We start from the raw sequence: 22,848 nt of genomic DNA, 5'->3' as shown, positions 1-22,848 counted from the left end.
TTGTTTCTTGAACGTCTTCTCATAATCCATCCTCTAGAGATCGGTTAGGCTAATGGAATAGATTTTCTTTTTTCCCCTTTCCTGAAAACTCCGTTAGGATACATGCCAGTGAAAACAGTTTGAGAGAAAAACCTTTGAATCCTCTGTGCTCTGTGTTCTCTGAATATCGCTGCTTTCTCCACCAGTCTGATCTTAGTAATGGACCATGCTCTGTATGCTTGAAGAATACTTTTGTGCTTCTCTGTAGCTGTGAATGTAATTTAAAAGCTAAAATGACATGCAGGGTACTGTTGCTTAAAGGGTGAATAAAGTCGGGTAAATGTGAAGAATAAATAGCACTGTAACACATGAATCAGATAAACGCCGTGTAACTACAAGTTTTCTCCCTTTGTAATCCCCCTCTGAGCTCCCCAAACCAAAGTAAATTAATGTGGAGAGATTTGGCCAATACCAAGAAGTCCCTGATAATGATGGCTGTGACACCTGGAGAAAGACTGCTTTGTACTCTGCCACAGCCAAGTGCATTCCTGCACTACTCAGAATGGCAGACTCCTATATGACAACGCGTAGTTATCTTAGTCTTTGTTTCTTTCTGTCTCTCTTCTGTGCTGTGTCTTTGGCATCTAAGTCCTTAAAAAAGCAGCTAACGATATTTAGGGGTGCAGGGTAGGGCACACCGTTCATCAAGGGCTAATAAATTATGGGCGAGTGGACGTATGTTAGAGGGAGGCTTGTAATTTTTCAAATATGAATTTTTAAGCATGCAGAAAAAATGTGGAACTTAAAAACAAAGTATCTCTCTCTTTTGTTATCATTTAAAATGTTACTGTATGTGGTGTGCTCCCTTAGTTATAAGACTGTTTCTCTTGTTCATTTGCTTATGCCCTGTTATTGCAGAAGTCCTCATACAATATATACTATCTTTGCACTGGACTTTGCATGTCTTTTTTTTTTCTATGTTTATTTTTGAGAGAGAGAGAGACAGAGCAGAGCATGAGCGGGGGAGGGGCAGAGAGAGAGAGGGAGACCCAGAATCCGAAGCAGGCTCCAGGCTCTGAAGTGTCAGCACAGAGCCCAACGCGGGGCTTGAACTCAAAAACTGCAAGATCATGACCTGAGCCGAAGTCGGAGGCTTATCTGACTGAGCCACCCAGGCACCCTGCATATCTTTTTTTTTTTTTTTTAAAGATTTTATTTTTTAACCAATCTCTACACCCAGCGTGGGACTCGAATCCACAAGCCCAAGGTCAAGAGTTGCATGCTCTACTGACTGAGCCTGCCAGGTGCCCCAGGACTTTGCATATCTCTTTTATAATTTGCTCAAATCTCAGTTGCAACAAAGAGAATGTTTCTTTCAAGATGAGACCATGAGCTCTTTGAAAGCAGGGGTCTGCTGAGACGTCTCTGTGTCCCTGGTGCTCCTGGACACAGCCTTCTGGGACTGCTAAAAGCACCTTTGATTTGATTCCGTTTGAGAGGTGGCGTTTTTCTTCTGAGTTACAGAGTATGAAACAAAAGGCCAGGTTAATAGGAAAACCGACTTTAAGGCATAGTTTTTGTTCTTTATGGTAGAAACCAAGCAGTCTTTACATTGTTGTAATATAAACGCAACACTAATTAAAACGGCTTCCACAGACCACGTTTGCTTGACTTAAGAGGTCACACAGGGCATCCTTTAAAAAATAGATTTCCCTTCTGAGAACTCGGATCTGATACCAGTTCACAGTGCACGGGGCGGGCAGAGAGTTGTGGAGGTGCTTTCACGGCTTTCTGGAGCTTCAGGGCCTCACGGCTGCCCAGTGGTGAATGTACCTAGGGAGAGAACAGGTTGATCGAGTGGAAGGAAGTTGGTCAACCGTGGAGGTGAACGAGCCTTGAGGGCAGGCTTTGGTGTATCCATCAGACACTTCAGGGGGAGACTGGCACCCCGCTCAGTAGCCCGGGGGCACTTGGGGGCAGACATAACCCTGTTGTGATGGCAGATGTCTCAGATGATCTGAATGTGTGGTTCCTAATAAGCATTCAGATGCCTGGCATTTGGTAGTTACCAAGTAGCCAGTGGTTGGGTGAACTCCCCTAGTCCTAAATCCCGGCTTACTTGACCGCCTTTTGATTTTAAACCGATACCATATGACCAAAAATAAAAGAATTTTTGAAATTGTGCGTAACACAGTTTCTGTTTAGTCGATAATAGGTGATGAGCCCTTTGGGTCGTTTCATCAGGCGGAATGCTTCCAACTGCAGGGGCAGAAAACCCAACTCAAAATGCTGGAGGTAATATGGAAATGTATTTTTTCAAGTAACTGTCAGTGAGGAGGGTGTTCAGGGTTGGCTGATTCGGGAGCTCAGCTGTGTGGGCAAGGACCTGTAGCACTGTCATCCTCACCCCTGCAGAGCCATAAAATGACTACTCTTTGTAATCCGAGCTTCTTTCTTTCCTTCCTTCCTTCTTTCTTTCTTTCTTTCTTTCTTTCTTTCTTTCTTTCTTTCTTTCTTTCTCTCTATCTCTCTTTCTCTCTTTCTTTGTTTTTTCTTTCTTTCTTTCCTTCTTTCTTCCTTTCTTTCTGTTTATTTATTTATTTAGAGAGAGACAGAGAGAGTGCAAGCGGGGGAGGGGCAGAGATAGAGAGAGAAAGAGAATCTCAAGCAGGAACTGAGATCATGACCTTAGCCGAAGTCAAGCGTCAGATGCTTAACTGACTGAACCACCCAGGCGCCCTTCGGTCACTTTCTTGTTACGTCCGTAGGAAAGAGGAGCTCTTCCCTGCATTGATGGAGTAAAAGTTCTTACTCTCCACCCGGTTGAGCCACATTGGGTCAAGTCCCTGTCCCTGGACCCATTATGTGGCCAGGGTAATAACACTTTGCGCTGATTAGCTTAAGGCTGTATATTTTTCTTTTTAAAATTTTTTTAAGTTTATTTTGAGAGAGAGAGAGAGGGAGAGCGAGCAGGTGAGGGGCAGAGAGAGAGGGAGAGAGAGAATCCCAAGCAGGCTCTGCACTGTCAGCACAGAGCCCAGTGTGGGGCTCAAACTCATGAACCTCAAGATGATGACCTGAGCCGAATCCAAGAGTCTGACGTTAACCAACTGGGCCACCCAGGCGCCCCAAGGCTGAATGTTTTTCTAATCCAGTCTGGCAGGGAGGAGGGGGCTGGGAATGGCCATAATTGGCTTAAAACAACCAATGCCTGTCTCCAGCTTTGGGGTCACATTCACCTGTTCCTTTGGCTCCTTGGGGAGTAGCTGTTAGGCAGTTACCTGCTACGACAGCATCTACCGCAGCCTCCAAAACATGTAAGCTGCAGTTCCCTTTCAACTGTTTGTTCCAAGTAAGGATCTTCCCGAAGAAGATGATGGGCTTAAACGTTCCTTCACGCCTCCCCTCCTCCGGTGAGGAAGCAGTCCGTGAAAGCAGCACAGTAGTAGAAAGAGCGTGGGCTTCCACACTGGCCGTATGCACACACGTTAGAATCCCTTGTCTTCTTAGAAAACAAGACATTTCTCCTGTCGTTTTGCAAACGGGATACACTCGCACTCGCTCTTAGTTCTTACGGTCTTTGTGGATGCGCTAAAAATATTTGGTGTTTTGAAGACTAACGTCCCTCTTCAGAGTCACTTTGACCGTGGTAAGATCTCGGGGGGAAATGGAAGTTGCTATCTGGTGGCCATCGCTATTTTCCCACTTGTCGTACATTAGCACCTTGAATAATTTTGTCATAAATATGTATATAATCTAGGATACTATATAAGAATGAAGTCCAGGGGCTCCTGGGTGGCTCAGTCGATTGAGTGTCTGACTTCGGCTCAGGTCATGATCTCACAGTTTGTGAGTTCAAGCCCCGCGTTGGGCTCTGTGCTGATGGCTCGGAGCCTGGAGCCTGCTTCAGATTCTGTGTCTCCCTCCCCCCCTGCCCCCCCCACTCCACCTCGCTCACGCTCTGTCTCTCTCTCAAAAATAAATAAACATTAAAAAAAGGAGAATGAAGTCTATATTTTAGATTATCCTTTTTTCAATTTCATGGAGACCTCCATAAGTCTAGACATTGACTGGTAAAACTTTATTGGTAAAATTGATTTTGAAATGTCTTTTGTTACTATGTAAACAAGTTCCTTTAAACGTTTACAAGTATAAAAACATTGTGAGTTAGAAGTGACCCATCTCTGTATTTCCTCTGGGACCTATTATACAATAATAATTTTCCCTATTACATTTTGCCAAGAACAGTGTTATTTCTAGCTATTGCATGACCAAAGAAGCTTTTAGGTCAGTATCTCTGAATATGTACCGATTGAAGATTCTTCTGGTATTAACGTGTTGCTCTGTTTCCATGGTTGTACAGGAAATTTTTCCTTACTGAAAAACCGATGGTGTGCCGAGCCTAAATTATAACTCTTACCTCTGGATAAAGATGAAGTTAGGGCACGTGGTTGGTTCAGTGGTAGACGATGCACCTCTTTTTTTTTTTTTTTTTTTTTTAACGTTTTATTTATTTTTGAGACAGAGAGAGACAGAGCACGAGCAGGGGAGGGTCAGAGAGAGAGGGAGACACAGAATCCGAAACAGGCTCCAGGCTCCGAGCCGTCAGCCCAGAGCCTGATGCGGGGCTCGAACTCACGGACCGCAAGATCGTGACCTGAGCCGAAGTCGGACGCCCAACCGACTGAGCCACCTAGGCGCCCCGAGGATGCACCTCTTGATCTCAAGGTTGTAAGTTGAAGCTCCACGTTGAGTGTAGACATTGTTTAAAAAAAAAAAGATGAAGTTCTAAAAATCTATGCAGAATAATCTACTGGACTTTGTGTCCAGTGTCTCTGATCCTTACAACAACAGTGTAAAGGTAAACACTATGTCCCACTTACAGGTGAGGAAACTGAGAGGTTCGGTGCTCTGCCTGAGTCTCAGAGCTGGGAGTTGTAGAGCCAGAATTTGGGCTCAAATTTGCCTTGTGTCACATTCTCAGGGGTAGTTAGGTTTTTATTCTGCATATATCTCGTACAGAAATCTCTTCCATAAAATCTCCGCTCAGTGGTGACCCAGATTAAACATTGCCACTGGATGTCATTGCTCCCCTGCATGTTCTAAACAAACATGGACATTTAACATGAGTCAAAATCTATCTCTGAACTCAGGGTAAAACCGGGGGGTGGAGGGTAACGGGGACCAAAGCTTATGCCTTCCAGACCAACGCGGAAGACCTTTAACATTCACAAGGGATGCTTTCACAGATCTTTGTAAATGTGCAAATATTGTTAACGGTATTCAGGTTTGCTCCAAAGTCGCAAGTCAGAGAGACAACATTTTGTGTATGTATCCTCCAATAAAAAATTAACTGTTCACATTCTCTTTTTTAATTACACCAGTTGGAGTGTTCTCTGAAATATTTGACAAACGACTTGCCCTTACTTCTTAATATGATTTTATCTTCTCGTGTATCAGAATCAAATGGAACATCCTACTCTTGGAAGTATCCAAAACTGGGCACCTGGGTGGCTCAGTTGGTTGAGCTTCCGACTCTTGATTTCAGCTCAGGTCATGATCCCAGGGTCATGGGACTGAGTCCCTTGTCAGCTCCGTGCTGAGTGTGGAGCCTACTTAAGATTCATTCTCTCTCTCTCTCTCTCTCTGTCTCTCTCTGTCTCCCCCTCTTCCCCCCCCCCCTTCCCCCTTTCCCCCCACCCCGTCCTTCCCTCGGTCACTCCCCCACCCCTCCCCCACTTGTGCATGGTCTCTGTAAAACAAATGAAAAAAAAAAATGCTTGAAGTATCCAAAACTTGTTCCCTGCTTAAAGATGATTGTTTTTATTAGGTCTCTTTGTCTCTGGGCACCACACTGGTCACTGATTTCCTTTTTGGGACAGTTTTGCACGTTGGGAGAATTCTTTCTGTTTTTATGTTATTACATCACGTAGAAAGCAACTAGGAACTCACAGCTTCAGTGCTGGTGGCTGACCAGGCTCATTCACCTGCTAACTACCTTGCATCCACACCCCCGGGCCCCACAGCGGATTTGATCCAAATGAGGTCTTCGGCAAAATCACAGAGCCCGTCACCGGACCTTGAGCAACCATCAGAGTCTGTGGTGCAAGTGTTAAATCCACAGACGTCACGGTTCCTCTCTGCTGGCATTTAACTCAGAGTACCAGAGTCGGGCTTTAGGCTTTGCCTTCTTTCCCACCTCCCTTGCCTTATTTTTACCTGCCCTTCACAGGTCACGTGTTCTTCCACCGCCCAAACCATCTCTTTCTCCCAAGCCAACACTTCAAGCTTTTGCAGCTTAATTCCTGCCTGACCAGCGTTACCAGAACGTTTTTCTCTTTGAAGCTCGTGCCATCTTGCGTTCTGTGCCCTACTCGATCCTGCTCATCGCTGTGACGTGATGACCTCGGGGCTATGCCTCATTCTACGAGGTCCCCTGGTGTAGGGTCTCATGCCCCGCCCCCGCGCCTCACCGCTCCTGGGTGACTGCAGCGTCCGTGCAGAGGGGTCAGTCCGCAGCTTAGTGTCCATTTCGTCACTTCGTCTCTAGGCACCTTCTCTTCCCCGCCTCCCCCCACTCAGGTACTCACTTCCCCGGCTGCTCATTGGACACAGTCGCATGGCACCTGCTCCCCTTCTGTCAGGTGATGAGCTGCTCGCTCTCCACACGTGATGCTGTGATGCCGTCGCCTTTCCTTCCACCCGTCCCTTCTTGGTCCTTCAACCATGCAGATCCCCAGCCCTGGCTGGCTTCCCAATCCGCGTGACCTGCCACCGTGCAGACAGAGCGCTCTTTAGATTAAGCTCACTGCGGATTTGTGGTCTGCTTCGAAGGGGCTCTCGGTAGTACTTGGCGATCCCCTCTCATCCTGGCCATCTTGCCCTTTGTCCCCACCTTCGCTAGACCCCTTGTCTCCTGTCCAGTAGAAGACAGGGAAGAACGTGCCACGCCCAGGAAACCACCTCTCCTCCCCTGCCCTTCTCCAACCCGTGAAGTGACTTACCTCCACGCTCGCTCGTCCTCTACCCTTCTCTTGCAGTCTTGGAAGAAGGGAGGTCTCTCTTCCTGTCTGCGACCAAGCCCTCCCTCCCACCTTGGACTCACCCCTCGAGTCTTCAGACTCGCGCCACCGATCACCCTGGAAGTTCCACTTTGTTCGCCCTACACTCTGCAATCCCCCCGGACGCCCAGGTTCCTTGTGAGGCTGTCAGTACTTTTCATCCACAGCGTCCCACCTCTAAATCTTCAGCCGACTGACTTTGCCCCGTCTCAGGCGAGGATGAATTCACCTGGGGTGCTGGGGCCTCCTCCCTTGGGAGCACCGCTCCCCCCACATCTCCACTGTGTCGGCTCACCTGTATTTTAAGTTTCACCTCTCTGTATTTGCACTCATTATTTTGCCACGAAATGGATTCCTCTTCCAAACCTTCAGTATCTCTTATCACAGGTGTTGGTGTCCCACACCAGCTGGTTGCCGAAGCCAGAAACCAAGGAATCCTCTCAGGTGGCCCCACTGTCCCAGCACGCCACATTTCTTCTGCCCGGAAGTGAAACGTGGAACCAGTCGTGTGGCCCGGGCCACCAGCCCTTGCCTCCTTTCTGACCTTTGGAAATCTTAAATGCCAAACCATTGCTCATGGGAGAAACTAGGAAGGCAAAGGCCATCTTGTCTGCTCACTATGACTTAATTTTCTGGAAGATTCAAGGTCATCGTTGGCAATCAATTGCTGAATAAGTGTGCTGTGCTCTTAGAGTCACTTCCTGGCTCATTTCCTGGTCCGTGGTTGCCTTTGCTGTGAGCACTTGATTGTCCTTGTACCTGAAGTTCACAGTCCTACTTAGTATATATGCTTCTAACCTGCTCTGGTCTGAGAAGTTAGAGGTTCTTGAAAGGAATGTAAAGACAAGTCAGCAAGTCCCCAATGAGTGAGGTTTCTCCCATAGAGTTAATCCTTTGGCTCTCTGTTAGCTATTTCACTTGGCATGGAGGCCATTTGTTCCTGATCTGTACTTTGTCCGTGTTCCTGAATTGCTGACTTTTAAATAGGAACTGATTTTTATTTATGTGATACCTTTCCTATTACCACATTTAAATTTCTTGTGAAAAATTAAAAGTACATTGGTAGCATATATTCATTTTAGATTTTCTACTTTGGGATATGGTCTTTCCCCCACTTCTAGGCTTAATTCATGCCAAGGAAGCCCTCATCAGGTGAATGTAATTGTCATAGATTCGATGCAGAAAACTTCTTTGTGATTTTGAGCCCCCAAGTTAGCAACCATTATAATAAAACTATATCAGGTCTGCTTGAAGTAAACCTAATTATTTAACAAGTTCTCTTTAGGTTATCTTATACAACCCACCTGGGCATTTTTCCTTCCTTAATTACTCTGTAATATGGTTAGTTACCTGCTCCTAATTAAAGCCTTTTGTAACCATTAAGCACCGTTCGCTTGGCATATAAAACGTATATGTACTTTATATTTGATGTATATGTCCTTCAGTTTCAAAGAAAAGAGAAAAAGAAAGTAAAACCCCACGGTGATAAAAACAAAGTAAGTCAGTAAAATCAATTCAAATTCTACCCTACCCATGGACATGGGGGCATGAGGCCATCAGACCTCAAATACTACCTCTCTGAAGAGGGAACATCAGGCTGTACTCCTGACCCCGGGGTGGAACATGAGCACACGGGGCTCCCGTCTCCTGGCGCTCAGTTACGAGGAGGTGTGTGAAATCCAGATCCCCTTGTAAACAGGAGGGGCATTAACTGAAACTCCTCACAGAGTTGGATTCTTCTCACCTACAAAGAATAACTCATTACCCATTGTGGTGCTTGGTTTTATCTGTGTTAGCCAAACACCTATATCTCCAGGCAGAAAATAACATACTGACTGGACCGCTTGGCTTTGTAGCTGCCCTCCTTCCTTCTGGGTACCATTTCCTTCTTGAAGCACATCCGTTGGTAGCTCTTCCGGTTTAGGACTGTGCGTAGTAAACTTACAGAATCATTATTTGATATGTTACCTATTCTTTTTTTTTTTAATTTTTAATTTCTATTTATTTTGAGAGAAGGAGACAGAGAGGGAGCACATGCAAGCACAGGGGAGGGGCAGAGAGAGAGGGAGAGAGAGAGAATCCCAAGCAGGCCCCCTGCAGTCAGCACACAGCCTGACATGGGGCTCGATCCCCCCAAACACAAGATCGTGACCCAAGCCAAAATCAAGAGTCAGATGCTTAACCAACTGAGCCACTCAGGCGTCCCTATTGTTTTATTTTTTATAAAGCTTTTCATCTTGAGATAATTATAGATTCACATGCAGTTTTAAGCAAAATTACAGAGATCTCATGGCCCCTTTGTGTTTTTCCTTGGTGGTAACATCTCAAAAAACTTGTAAGACACCACAACCAGGATATTGATGTGGCCACAGCTGCAGGTACAAAACACTCCTATCAGCACAAAGATCTTTTGCCCTTTATAGGCACACACTCTTCCTTCCTGCCCCCACCCCCTCTGGAGGCCCTGGCAACTACTAATCTGTTCTTTATTTCTATAATCTTGTCACTTCAACGATGCTATATAAGTGGAATCATGCATGCATTGCGTAATGTCTTGGGATTGACTTTTTCATTCAGTGTATTTCTCTGGCGATTCCTCCAGATGACTGCATATGCCAACGGTTCATTCCTTTTTACTGCCCAGTAGGATTCCCTGGTATGAACGTACTAGAGTTTGTTCACCTGTTAAAGAGCATCGGAGTGTTTCCAGCTTGGGGCTATTACAAATAAAACTGCTATAAACATTCATGTGCAGGGTTTTGTGTGAACATAAACCTTAATTTTTCTGGGATAGATGCCTAGGAGTGCAATTGCTGAGTGATACGGTAGTTGCACGTGTAGTTTTTTAAAAACTGCTATTTTCCAAAGCAGCTACACCATTTTATATTTCCACCAGCAGTGTGTGAGTGATCTGGGTTCCGAGCATTCTTGCCAGCATTTGGTGCTATCACTCTTTTTTATTTTAGCCATTCTGATAGGTGTGTAACAATACCTCACTACTGGTTTTAATTTGCATTTCCCTGATGAATGGTTAATGATGAGAGACATATTTTCACATGCTTATTTGCCATTTCTCTATCTTTTCAGTGAAATATCTCTTCGTATTATGTGCATTTTCTAATTGGATTATTTGAGTTTTTGTGGAGTTTTGAGAGTTGTTGTTTGTTTGTTTGTTTGTTTAACGCATATAACCTAGATGCTAGTCCTTTGTTGGATATATGTTTTGCAATCTTTTCTTCCATCCTGTAGCTTATCTTTTCATTCTCCCAACAAAACTTTCTACAAAGCAAAAGTTTTCAGTCTTGAGGAAGGCCATTTGATCAATTTTTCCTTCTCTGGCTTGTTTTGGTTTTTTTTTGTTGTTGTTTTTGTTTTTTGTTTTTTTTTCCGAGTCAAGTCTAAAAACTCTTTGCTTTTTCCATAGATCATGAAGAATTTTCTCCTAATTTTTCCTAAAAGTTTTATAGTATGATGTTTTACCTTTAAGTCTGTGATCTGTTTTGAGTTAATTTTGCATAAGGCATGAGACTTAAGTCAAGTGTCATTTTTTCCCCTTATAGATGCCCAGTTGCCACAGCACTATGTGTTGAAAAGGCTAACTTTCTGGCACTGAATTACTTTTGCAGTTTTAACATCAGTTGGATGACTTCGTGTACGTCTATTTCTGGTTTCTTGATTCTGTTCCATTGATATGTGTCTCCTCATGTCAATACCATTCAGTCATGATTACTGTAGCTACATAATAAATTTTCAAATCAGGTACAGTGGTTCCTTCCACTTTATTCTTCTTTTTCAAAGGTGTTTCATCTATTCTAGTTCCTTTGTCTTTCCATATAAATTCTAGAATAAGCTTGTCTGTATGTACCGAAAAGTCTTGCTAGATTTCTAGTAGAAACTTTATTAAACACATGTATCAATTTAGGGAGAATCGACATCTTTACTGTGTCCAGTCTTCTAATCCATGAACATGGTATATCTCTCCCTTTATTTAGATTTATTTTGGGTTTTTTTCCATTATCATTGTATACTTGTCAGTATAGAAGTCCTTTACATGTTTTCTTATATTGAGACCTAAGTATATTTTTTGAGTGATTGTGAGTGGCATTATATTTTTAATTTTGATGCCCACGTGTGTGCCTTTAGTATTAGAAATACAGTTGATTTTTATATTCTCTAATCTTCACCTTGATGAATTCACTTATTGATTGTAGGAGGTTGTTTTGTTTGAGAGTCCTTGGATTTTCTATGTATACCACCATATCGTCTGCCAATAGGAACAGTTTTATTTCTTTTTGATCTGTGTGGCTTCATTTCCCTTTCATGTCTTATTGCCCTGGCTGGAACTTCCTGAATGATACTGAATAATAGTGGTGGGAGCAGATATCCTTACTGTGTTCCTCATCTTGGGGGGGGGGGGGAAGTAATCTTTCATCATTGAGTATAAGGTTAGCTGTACAATTTTTGAAATGTTCTTGATCAATTTGAGGAAGTTCTATATTTATTTTTTTGAGGGTTTTATCCCAAGTGAGCATTGACTCTTGTGACATGCTTTTTCTGCACCAATTGGCATAATCGGCTGGCTGACTTCTTTTTAGCCTAAATAGAGTAGCGACATTGATTTTCAAATATTGAACCATCCTTTTATCCCTGAAATAAAGCCTACTTGGTCATAGTATATAATTTTATTTAAATTTATAAATGTAAACATTACCGAATTCAGTTTCCTAGTATTTTGTTAAGGATTTGTGAGAGATATTGTTCTGTAGTATGTTTTGTTTTAATACTGCCTTCTTCCGGTTTTGGTGTCACTGTAATATATGTAAATAAAAATTTTTAATATTTTTATAACATGCAATTATGTATTTAATAATACATACTTAATATATTTTTAAGCTTAAAATATGTATATGTATATAAAACATAACATATTTAATATATAACATTAAATATATAACATTAAAATATTTAAATAAAAATGTATAATAAATCAGGTAATAATAAATATCAGCTTCATAAAATGACTTGGGAAGGGTTCCCTCTTCTATTTTCTCCAAGAGGTTATATGGAATTGTGTTCTTTTTTAAATATTTGGTAGAATTCTCTAGTGAAAGCATCTCAACCTGAATATTCCTTTTTTGTGAGTTTTAAAATCACAGATTCAATTTCGTTAGTCACTGGAGGGCTATTCAAGTTGTCTATTTTATGTCAGGTGAGTTGTGGTACTTTGTGTTCTCAAGGAATTGGTCCATCTCATCTAAGCTGTCGAATTAATGTGTATAGAGTTGTTCGTGTTATTCCTTTGTTATCTTTTTGATGTCTGCAGGGTCTCTGGTGACATGCCCTGTATCATCCCTGAGATTGACTATTTGTGTCGTCTTTTTTTCCTTGTTATAGAAATGGATTAAAGATGGCCCTGTATATTGGTCCCTCTGTTGTTTTCTTTCTCCTGGCAAGCTGGGACATCAGTTCAGAGTCTACCAGCACTAACCTCAAATTCTTACACACTCAGTTGCTTAAAATTCAGCCCAAATAAGCATATTTTTAGCCATTTAGAGACTTCCTGCTTTGCATACCCTGTGAAATTACATGCACCATCTGCTAACCTTTGACAAACTCAAGGGCTATGAAGGATCTCAAGCTGCTAGCTGCCCCACCAGACTGCTGGCGACACCATCTAGACACATAAATCCCCTCTCAAATCCCTTCTCCCCCAAAAGTCCCCTTGCCCTATTCCCCTTCTGGGCATCTTGTCTGGAAGTTCTCCTGCTGAGAGGGATATCCCCTCCGATGCAGCCTGTCCATGTGTGCCCAAAAAAGTTTATTGTGCCACCTCACAGTCTTGTCTTTTTCCTTGGTCAGACCTTAATTCCTTGAACTCATTACGGTTTTGCCAGAAGCTTATCAATTTTATTGATCTTTTCAAGGAGCCAGCTTTTGTTCATGGGTTTTCTCTCTTGTTCTCCTATTTTCAGTTTCATTGATTTCCGCTCTTTATTATTTCCTTCCTCCTGCTTGCTTTATTTTGCTCTTCTTTTTCTCGGTTCTTGAGTTAGGAACGTAGATAATTGCTTGTGACTTTTCTTTTTCTCCTAATGTATGCATTTAGCGCTCCAAGTTCACCTCTCGGCACTGCTTTTGCTGTATCCCACAAAGTTTGATAGGATGTGTTTTTTTTCCATTCGGCCCAATATACTTTTTTGATTTCCCGCGAGGCTGCTTTAAATCATAGATTATTTAGGGGCGCCTGGGTGGCGCAGTCGGTTAAGCGTCCGACTTCAGCCAGGTCACGATCTCGCGGTCCGTGAGTTCGAGCCCCGCGTCGGGCTCTGGGCTGATGATGGCTCAGAGCCTGGAGCCTGTTTCCGATTCTGTGTCTGCCTCTCTCTCTGCCCCTCCCCCGTTCATGCTCTGTCTCTCTCTGTCCCAAAAATAAATAAACGTTGAAAAAAAAAAATTTAAAAAAATAAAAAATAAAAAATAAATCATAGATTATTTAGAAGTGAATTATTTAGGAGCACCTGGGTAGCTCAGTGGGTTGAGCGTCCAACTCTTGATTTTGGCTCTGGTCATGATCCCGGAGTTGTGGGGATTGAGCTCCACGTCAGGCTCTGTGCTCAGCATGGAGCCTGCTTAAGATTCTCTCTCTGTCTCTCTGCCTCTCTCTCTTTCTTTTTTCTTTCTCTGTCCCTCTTCCCCACTCGAATTCTCTCCTTCTCTCAAATAAAAATTAAATAAATGTTAAAAAAAATTTTAAAAGAAGTGGATTATTTATAAGTATCCAAGTATTTGGAAATATTCCTACCGTCTTCATTTTATTGATTTCTAGTTTGATTACATTGTGGTTGTAGAACACATTGTATATGATTTCAGTTCGTTTAAATGTGTTGAGGTTTGTTTTACGGCCCAGGATATAGTCTAACTTGATGGGTCCCTGAAAAGAATGTGTGTGCTCCTGTTGGGTGGCATATTCTATAAATGTCAGCTGGGTCCGGTTGGTTTACTGTGTTTTTGTTGTTATGCTTGCTGATTTTCTGTCTCGTTCTCTTGGTTGTGAAGAACTCTCAGTGGTGTTGAAGTCTCCAACCATAATTGTGGGTTTCTCTGTTTTTCCTTTAAGTTCTCTCAGTTTTTGCTTGATAAGCTTTTTAGCTCTGTTATATACACATTTAGGATTCCTAGTCTTTTTTTTTTTTTTTTTTTTTTTTTTTTGAGATATAAATGACATAGCATTGCATTAGTTGAAGGTGTGGATTCCTGTGTCTTACTGGTCGATTTATCCTTTTATCATTATATAATAACCCTTTTGGTCGTAGGCAGTTTCTTTGCTATGAAGTCTGTTTTACCTGATAATAATATTGCTTTCCTTTGATTAATGTTTGCATGATACGGCTTTTTCTATCCTTTCACCTTCAGCCTGCCTAGGTCATTATAATCAAAGTGAGTTTCTTGTAGACAGCCAATAGTTATGGCATATTTTTAATCTAATCTGCCAATTTTTGTCTCTTAATTGCTACATGTATACATTACCCAATTATTGTAATTACTGATATATTAGGACTTATTTTTGCCATTTTTTATTCTGTTTTTCATTTCTCTTTCCAGTGTTCCTGTGGTTTATGTGAACATTTTTAAGAATTCTTTTTTATTTATGTATACTATTTTTGAGCATCTCTCTTTGTATAGCTTGTTTAGCGGTCACTCTAAGTATTACATTGTATATACATCTCAGTCTACTGGTCACCACTGTATGCATTTGAGGGAAATATAAAAACCTTACCTTCTTTGACATCCCTTTACAGCAACCCACCTGTAACAAAATTGTCTGAAATGTTTTCTGCACTCATATTTAGAATCACGTTGGACAGTGTTAATCATTGTTGCTTAAATAGCCAGACATAATTTAGAAAACTCAACAGGACAAGAAGAAAAAGCCTATTGTAGTTATCCATGGTTTTGTGTCCCATGGTCCTTCCTTTGAGGATAGGTCTGTTGCTGACAAATTCTGTAGTGTTCCTGCCCCCCTCCCCAAGAACATCTCGATTCCCCCCTTCATTCCAGAAGGTCACTTTCACTATATATAAGATTCTGGGTAGAGAGTTCTTCTGTTCCAGCCCTTGAAAAATATTGTGCCACTTCTTTCTGGCCTCTCTGGTTTTTGATGAAAACTCTGCTATCATTTGGATTACTTTTTTCCCTGTTAGGTAAGCTGTGATTTTCTCTGGCCTGTCATTTTTCTCTGGCTGCTTTCAAGATTTTTTTTCTTTGTCTTTAGCTTTCAGAAGTTTAGTTATGATGTACATTGGCATGGATTTATTTGGATTCATCTTCTCTGTGATTTACTCACCTTTTCAAATCTGGGTTTATGTCCCTTGCCAGATTGAGAAAGTTTTCAGCCATTGATTCGTTGAGTATCTCTGCAACCTTGTTGTCTTTTTCCTCTCCTTTTCTGACTCCAGTGACACAAATATTAGAGCTTTTTTTTTTATAGTCTCAAAGGTCTGTGAGGCTCTACTTATATAATTTCAGTCTATTTTCTCTTTGTTGTTCAGAATTGGATATTTTCTATCATTTTGTTGTCCAGTTCACCAATTGTTTCCCTGCCCCTTTCCATTTTGCTGTTAGGCCCATCTGCTGAACTATGTATTTCAGTTACTGTATTTTTCAATTCTAAAATTTCTATCTGATGGTTCTTCCTTATATGTTTTATTTCTTTGATAAGACCTTCTTTTTGCTGAAGATTTGTTTTTCATTTGTTTAAAGAGCAGTTAATGTGTAAAAGTTTTCTCTCTTGCTAGGTTGCCCTTGCCTAGTCCTATGGCCAGAGAGAGCTGACTTTTGTTTATGTTTTTTATTTCATGTTTATTTTTGAGAGAGAGAGAGAGGCAGAGCGTGAACAGGGGAGGAGCAGAGAGAGAGGGAGACACAGAATGTGAAGCAGGCTCCAGGCTTTTAAGTTATACTGAGCAGGAGGCATAGGGAAAAGTCTCCTATTCTATCTCTTGGAAGCAAAAGTCTACCGTGGCATTGAGTATAATATTGCGTGCATTGAATTCTACATTAGACAGTTTTTGGTTTTGTGCTCCTTCCTTCAATACTGGGAAGGTATTATCTCATTGCCTTCTCATGTTTGGTGTAAGGAACTTAGTTTCTTTATAGGGAGTTTTTCCATTCTTTCTGATCGCCTTTATAGTGTTTGTCTGTAGTTTCACTACGGTAATGAGGTGTTTAAGTGTGGATTTGCTCTCCCTGACAGTCCCGTATCGGGCCCCTACTGCTTTTTTTCTGTTTCTTCTCTGTTCCAAGCGTCTAGAATTTTCCTTTCTTTCCTGAAAACTCCGCTGTGCATTTTTTTTGGGGGGGGAGTGGGAATGTGATCTATTTTATCCAGCATTTCTAGATGGTGACACAAAAGGGTTTTCCAGCAAAAGGGTTTTCCACTAAAGCATGAATACTTAACCTGTTTCAGCTACAAGACAGAGTATAAAGAGTTTTTGGAGGAGCTTTTACATCTGGAAACTACGTATCTTTTGTCCAGCAAGGTGCAGCTCAGTGGATATGTTACCCTTTTGCCTTTTGGAGCTATGGGACAATCCGGGTAGCAGTTACCATAGTAAAGTACATTTAGCAAAATTTCCAAAGGAGAAGAAAACAGTGGAACAAGAGTCAAGCCAAAGTCTATGTTTAGCTGTCCGAGTTTTTGTTCCAGGAGCACGTAGATTTGTGATCCTCATTTTTCTGTGTAGACATAACACATAAACATTTCAATTTGCGTATACAAATTCTTTTCTTTTTCAGTACTTACTGTTGCCTGCATATTGGCAGCATCTTTATTTAGCCCTCACCCTTTTCTGTTTCTAACTTATAGGGTTGACTCTCGAACAACACAGGGGCAAAGGGTGCCAACCCTCTGGACAGTTGAAAACCTTCATATAAATTTGACCACTCAAAAACTTAACTACTAATGACCTCCTATTGACGGGGAGCCTTACTAATAACATAAAATACCAGTTGACACGTATTTTCTATACTGTACGTGTTATATATCACGTTCTTATGATTAGGCAAGCTAGAGAAAAGAAAATGCTACTGAGAATATCACAAGGAAGAGAAAATACGTTTACAGTACCGTACTGTTAAAAAGATCCACACGTAAGTGGACACGCTCAGTTGTTCAAAGGTCAACTGCACAATGATCGGGCTTTATATCTTAAGTAGAAGAAGATATTGAACAAGATTGAAAGATTCCAGTGTTTTCATTTTAACCTGGCAATCTTAACCATCTTCCCTTCGACGTCTTAGGTTATAGAAGCTGTTTGATGAAAATGATTAGATTTGGCATGTTTTAGTGTGTGTGTGTGTGTGTGTGTGTGTGTGTGTGTGTGTGTGTGGTAGAATTACGTAAGATTTGCCATTCCCCCCATTTTTAAGTCAGTTCATTTGCATTTAGCACATTCACATTGGAGTACAACCGTTACCACAGTCTGTCTCCAGAACTTTTTCATCTTTCCAAACTGATGCTCGTTTCCATTAAACAACACCTCCTCATTTCCCCTCTTCCCCAGCCACTGGCAGCCACGGTTCTGCTCTCTGTCTCGGAGTCTGATTACTCTAGGTACATTACAGAAATGGAATCATACAGTATTTCTCCTGTCGTGACTGGATTGTTTCCCTTAGCATAATGTCTTTGAGGTCCATCCGTGTTGTGACATGTGTCAGAATTTCCTCACTTTCAAGCCTGAGTAATATTCCGCTGTTTGTATGCACCGTATTTTGTTTATCCATTTATTTATAAATGATGCTTCTTTTTGACTACTCTGAATAATGCTGCCGTGAACCTGAATGTGCATGCTTTCAAAACACACAACGAGAAGCATAAAACTTGTTATTTTTAAGCGCCGACAATCCTGATAGCACTATCCACTAAGCTCATTGCCTGTAACCTTGTGGAAATCGTGAGAGGTTGAATCGGCTTAATCTGGGAGTGATGATGAATATAGGTCTTAAGAAACAGGGCTAGGCTAAGCTTCAGCAAAGAAATGGGCTGTTTGAGCTTGCTTGGGGAAAGAGGGAGCCAGGGCTTGGAGCGCTTGGTCTGGGTTCGGAAAAGATGTACTTTCAGATGTACATCTGGGTTCGGAAAAGATGCACACTTTCAGAGGTGCAAACCAGGGAACCTGCAGTACAGACTCATCAGGGCCACGCAATGAGTCCAGCAGCATGGGGGTTAGCGGTCGATGGGTTCTGATCAAAGTGGGAGGGGTCGGGGTGGGAGGGGTCCTCTGCAGCACCTGGGCTCCGCATAACTCAAGTTCTTTGCTAACAGCAGAAGCAAAATGGATTATTAAGACATCGTGGGGCTACTGATGCTACATCATGCTGATTAAATAACAAATTGCACTGGACAGTCTTCATTTCCATTTCATGTAAAATACTATCCCAAATTAAACATATTACTCTGTGTAAAGAAGAAATGAGAAATTCTTTCTACGCTGAATGAGACAAATTTCACACTTGGAATGCTGACCCAAACTTGGCTCAAGCTGTCCTTCCCACAAGTTACAGATAAGGGGATAGAAGCAAGACCACAAAAATCCGCAAGGGCGGGGGGAAGCGTACCTATTTTTTTTTTATCTTTTTAAAAAATTTTTTTAATGTTTTTATTTTATTTTTGAGAGAGGGACAGAGTGCGAGTCGGGGAGGGACAGAGAGAGGAGGAGACAGAATCCGAAGCAGGCTCCACTCTCCGAGCTGTCAGCGCAAAGCCCGACACGGGGCTCGAATCCACAGAGTGCGAGATCACGACCTGAGCCGAAGTCGGACGCCCCACCGACTGAGCCACCCAGGCACCCCTGGAAAGCATACCTATTTTTAAAAGGAAAGGAGTGAACTTCTCAAAGCCTAGAAGTTTCCCAGGGTTTTCCTTTTGTACAGAAACACTTGAAATTTCTAGGCTGTTTTTTTCTTGTCACTGCTTATGTGTATTTCTTAGAATAGTGACTCGCAAAGGGACAAATTTTATACATTACAAGAACAGTCGCCAGACTTCCAACATGAAAGGAAGTTGTCCCAGGAGCACAGTTTGGGAAACCACTGAATTGGCATGTAAGCCAAATATCCAAGAGGTGAAAAGGTAAGTTGACACATGTATTGTTGTTTTCACAGGGTAGTTACCTCTCTTTTCTGTTAACAAGTCAGGTCTTACTTTTTTTTTTTAAATCATAGTCTAAGAATAAACATAGCACGTTTTAAAGGTTTTTTTCATAGTCTCTTTTTGTTTTTCAGATTTTTTGTTTAAGTTCTTGGTTATTGGAAATGCAGGAACTGGCAAGTCTTGCTTGCTTCATCAGTTTATAGAAAAAAAATGTAAGTGACATCAAATGGTCAGTGTTTCGTGCATGTCTTTTTCTGAGAGTGCTCCCTTGCTCGGATTTGTTTGTAGTAAAACTTGTGAATATTATTTCAGCAAAAAGTTATAGTTTAAAATGTGTTAAAATAACGTTAAAAGTTTATGTCCTATTAAGCTTTCAGCAACATGCCTGTGGTTTTCGTCAAGTTATTTCAGTTTGATGATGGCTCATCATTCAGCATATTATCATACCATCCATTTTCCCACATACTCAGATACATTCCAGATACTGAGATACAACATGGTGAAGCGGAAGGCAAAGGAGGAATGTCATTCCCTGACAGGGAGCCAGCCGCCCAAAAAGCCCTAGCGGCACATTGTAGATAAGCCAGTCATGTGGGGTCCTCGGCAGCCTTGTACTACAGTGAAGGCAGCTGTTGTCCTCAGTTCCGTTTCGCAGGTAAAAGGCGCAGGTTTAGAGAAGTGGGTGTGTGCTCTTGGGACGGTCATCCCACCACCTTGGGAGGGTAGTTGATTAGACTCAAGCCCGGACCTTTTGACCACAGACCCATCTTTTTGCCATTGACTTGGCGCTCTTTTGGTAAGGGAGGTTGGATTTTTTACTCCGAGGTATTGTAAGAGACTTGGTTAGACCTAGAGACCCCGAAAATAAACAGTGCTCTTAGAGCCATGGAAAGAATGGTGGGGAAAGACCTGTTTCGCGGCAGGTGGGTAAAGGCACGGAAGCAGAATTAACTGCCCTTGCTGAAGTGGGGGTGGGTAAAATGGGCAAAGAGACGGCAGAGGGTATCCGGGCAAAGAGCTTTGAGGAGTAGAACTGTAGAAGTGTATTCCGCTATTTCCATTTTCAACCTCCAAGGACTTGTTGGAACCTCTGTCCAGTGACACGGCCCCAGCATGGATTAGTCACAGAGCCAGTCCTTACCGAGTGGAACACATATTCCCCCCCTGGGGGCCCAGGTCCCCTCACAGGTTGCCAAGACTGCATTGTAGCATCTCAGAAGAGAAGGCCCCCAGGACATTGGGCCCAGTGGCCACCTGCTTATTAATCCTCGTGTCCTCTCTCTGTGGCGAGCTCTCCCTTGATCGTCCTCCCCTAAGGCGTCGCCACAGAGACCGGTACATGTGTGGTGTTAGTCCACGTGGTCTAGAGCATCACGGGAAAGGTTTCTCTTTGTTCCTCTTATGGCCATGTTGTAATCAGGATGCCCTCCGACCTTCGCCATCACCCTTTGAGCCTTTTACTCCGAGGTTTCTCGGTAGCTTGAATTCTAGAACGTCCACACTAGCTCCACACTGTCTGGGACAGGCTTGTGTGGTCAGTATGAACCTGTTTTGTGCACACACACACACACACACACACCAGGAAACTCAGCACCCCATCACGTGGCATCGCTGACTTTGGCCCTATGGCTATAAAGTGGAAGCCAGTCACAGGCCGTGGAGCCACAAAGTGGAAGCCGGTCATGGGCCGTGGAGCCATCCTCGGTGTTCGTCACCACAGCAGTGTTCCTTCACAGACCGCTTACTCAGGGTGGGCTTAGCAAGCTGCTTATTTTGCCCGCCTCCTGGCACAGAGTATTGACTTCTCCAACAAGTTCACTCCAAGTTATTGCCACACAGTACTAAAATCCACGATAATACGCATAGAGGCTTTGGGTTTGGGGTTGGTTTGTTTTTGTTTTTGTTTTATCTTTTCCTCTTTTTCCCTTCATCTCTGGTGTCCATCAAGTTTCTTTGGGGGGCTACAGTGTTTTTCCTCCCCTTTGATTTCTTTGGAATATTTATCCATTCAAATAGTGGGAATTCTCACCTCTTCATTACTGACTGAGGTGCAGTGGGCCGTAAGCCCTTTCGGGGGGCACCCGGGTATTTTATGCAGTCACCATTTGTGAGTACCCTCCCCGTGGACGGGTAGATGTGGTTCTCATGTGGTGTGGCCATTTCCAAGCCTAGACTTTAAAATGTATGGTTTATTTTGGGGGTCTTGCAAAAGAGCCTTATCGCCTCCTTCAGAAGAGGAAGTGTGTGTGTGTTCTGTTTAAAACAGTGAGTGCTTCGTATCAACTGACTGTTGGAAAAATGAAAGGCTACAGTAAATTATATTTCCGTTGACTTTAACCCTTGATTTCACTTGTTTAAATCTGTAAGCCTGTTTCCTTAATGTTCTAAAATTAAATATCTTGTTCTTTTTCTTTTTCAGTCAAAGATGACTCAAATCATACAATAGGAGTGGAGTTTGGTTCAAAGATAATAAATGTTGGTGGTAAATATGTAAAGTTACAGATATGGGATACAGCAGGCCAAGAACGATTCAGGTAGCTTTCTCTCTAACTTAATAAAAATATTTGAAAATTGGATTTGAAATAACCAATTATAGTTTTTTAATATGTGTAGTTGTCTTCTCCCCTACACAGATTTCAGAACCTTCACCTCTGGAAGCTTAAAGAGCAGCTTCTTGTCTTAAAGGACTGTTTTCTCCAGGTGGCATTGACTTGCTAAAGAACGTGTTAGAATCTCTTTTGAGCGAACGCATCCTAATGTAGAGGCTGAGTTATTCTTTGGGGCTAGCGAGTACATTTGGAGGATGTGACATTGTGTACTCTGCAGTATACTTTGAGATTAAAATTAAGGCAAAGTAATAGCACAACAATTTCTTCTCTTCCACTTTTAAAGGAGAATTTTTAAAAACCTCTTTTGCGGTTTTCCTTTGTTTTACATTAACTAGAGCACGATCTGACGGCTGGTATACGTTCCACCAAATATTCTCTCCTGAACATTTTTATTACACTATAGTCATAACTGATGTTTGAAATTACGACCCCAGATCACTGCATAGGAGGTTACGTGTTTAATAGTCTGTAACTACTAAAGCAAGAAAGTAGATTGATATTTTAGGTGTGTTTTTTGAACAGATACACAAAGTCAAAACAGAACAGATATTCACGGTCTTAAAATTCAGTTAAGTAAAACTCACTCTCACTATAAGCATTTCATTTCATTAAAGTCAGGAGTATATTATATTTTAAATGTTCAGTAATTGTTTGCTTCAGAAATATCGAAACCATTTTTAATCACGATCATTCTTCTGGAACCACTGATCAAACACGCAGACTTGTGTTTTCTCAGCCCCAAACCCTCACCGGAATGACTATAAAATAACAGAAATGGCATTAACTCGCAAACACCCAGAAAGGGAGGGTACGTGATTAGTGGATGGTGACTGACTAAAAGCCACATCTAAGTGCCCATAATGGGGGAGGCCAGGGAGCTGGAGGCCACGTCCTCCTGCTGAGTCCCAAGAAAGGTCAGGATTTGGAAGCTTCAGGTTCTACAGGAGGGAGGTTTAAAGTGTTTCTGTATGTGTGCGCACACACACACACACGATGAGAAGTTCAGTCTCTGAGTTAAAGCAGGGTCTAGACGCGAAGTCATAAGGTG

The 22,848-nt window shown here is 42.2% G+C and overlaps 1 protein-coding gene across 2 annotated transcripts in view; it reads left to right on the top strand.

Moving 5' to 3' along the window:
* RAB4A (RAB4A, member RAS oncogene family) overlaps window positions 1–22,848 on the top strand; it is a 45,963-nt gene that overhangs the window by 5,762 nt on the left and 17,353 nt on the right. For both annotated transcript variants that reach the window (XM_045437434.1, XM_045437435.1), the window contains exons 2-3: window positions 19,323–19,403; window positions 21,611–21,725. In XM_045437434.1, coding sequence (XP_045293390.1) covers window positions 19,323–19,403; window positions 21,611–21,725 — 196 coding nt within the window. The remainder of the gene's footprint in view (window positions 1–19,322; window positions 19,404–21,610; window positions 21,726–22,848) is intronic.

The sequence above is a fragment of the Leopardus geoffroyi genome, chromosome D2, assembly GCF_018350155.1.
Source record: "Leopardus geoffroyi isolate Oge1 chromosome D2, O.geoffroyi_Oge1_pat1.0, whole genome shotgun sequence".
In the NCBI taxonomy this organism is placed as follows: domain Eukaryota; kingdom Metazoa; phylum Chordata; class Mammalia; order Carnivora; family Felidae; genus Leopardus; species Leopardus geoffroyi.
Note: the sequence above shows the minus strand (reverse complement) of the source record. Positions and strands in the feature narration are given on the sequence as shown.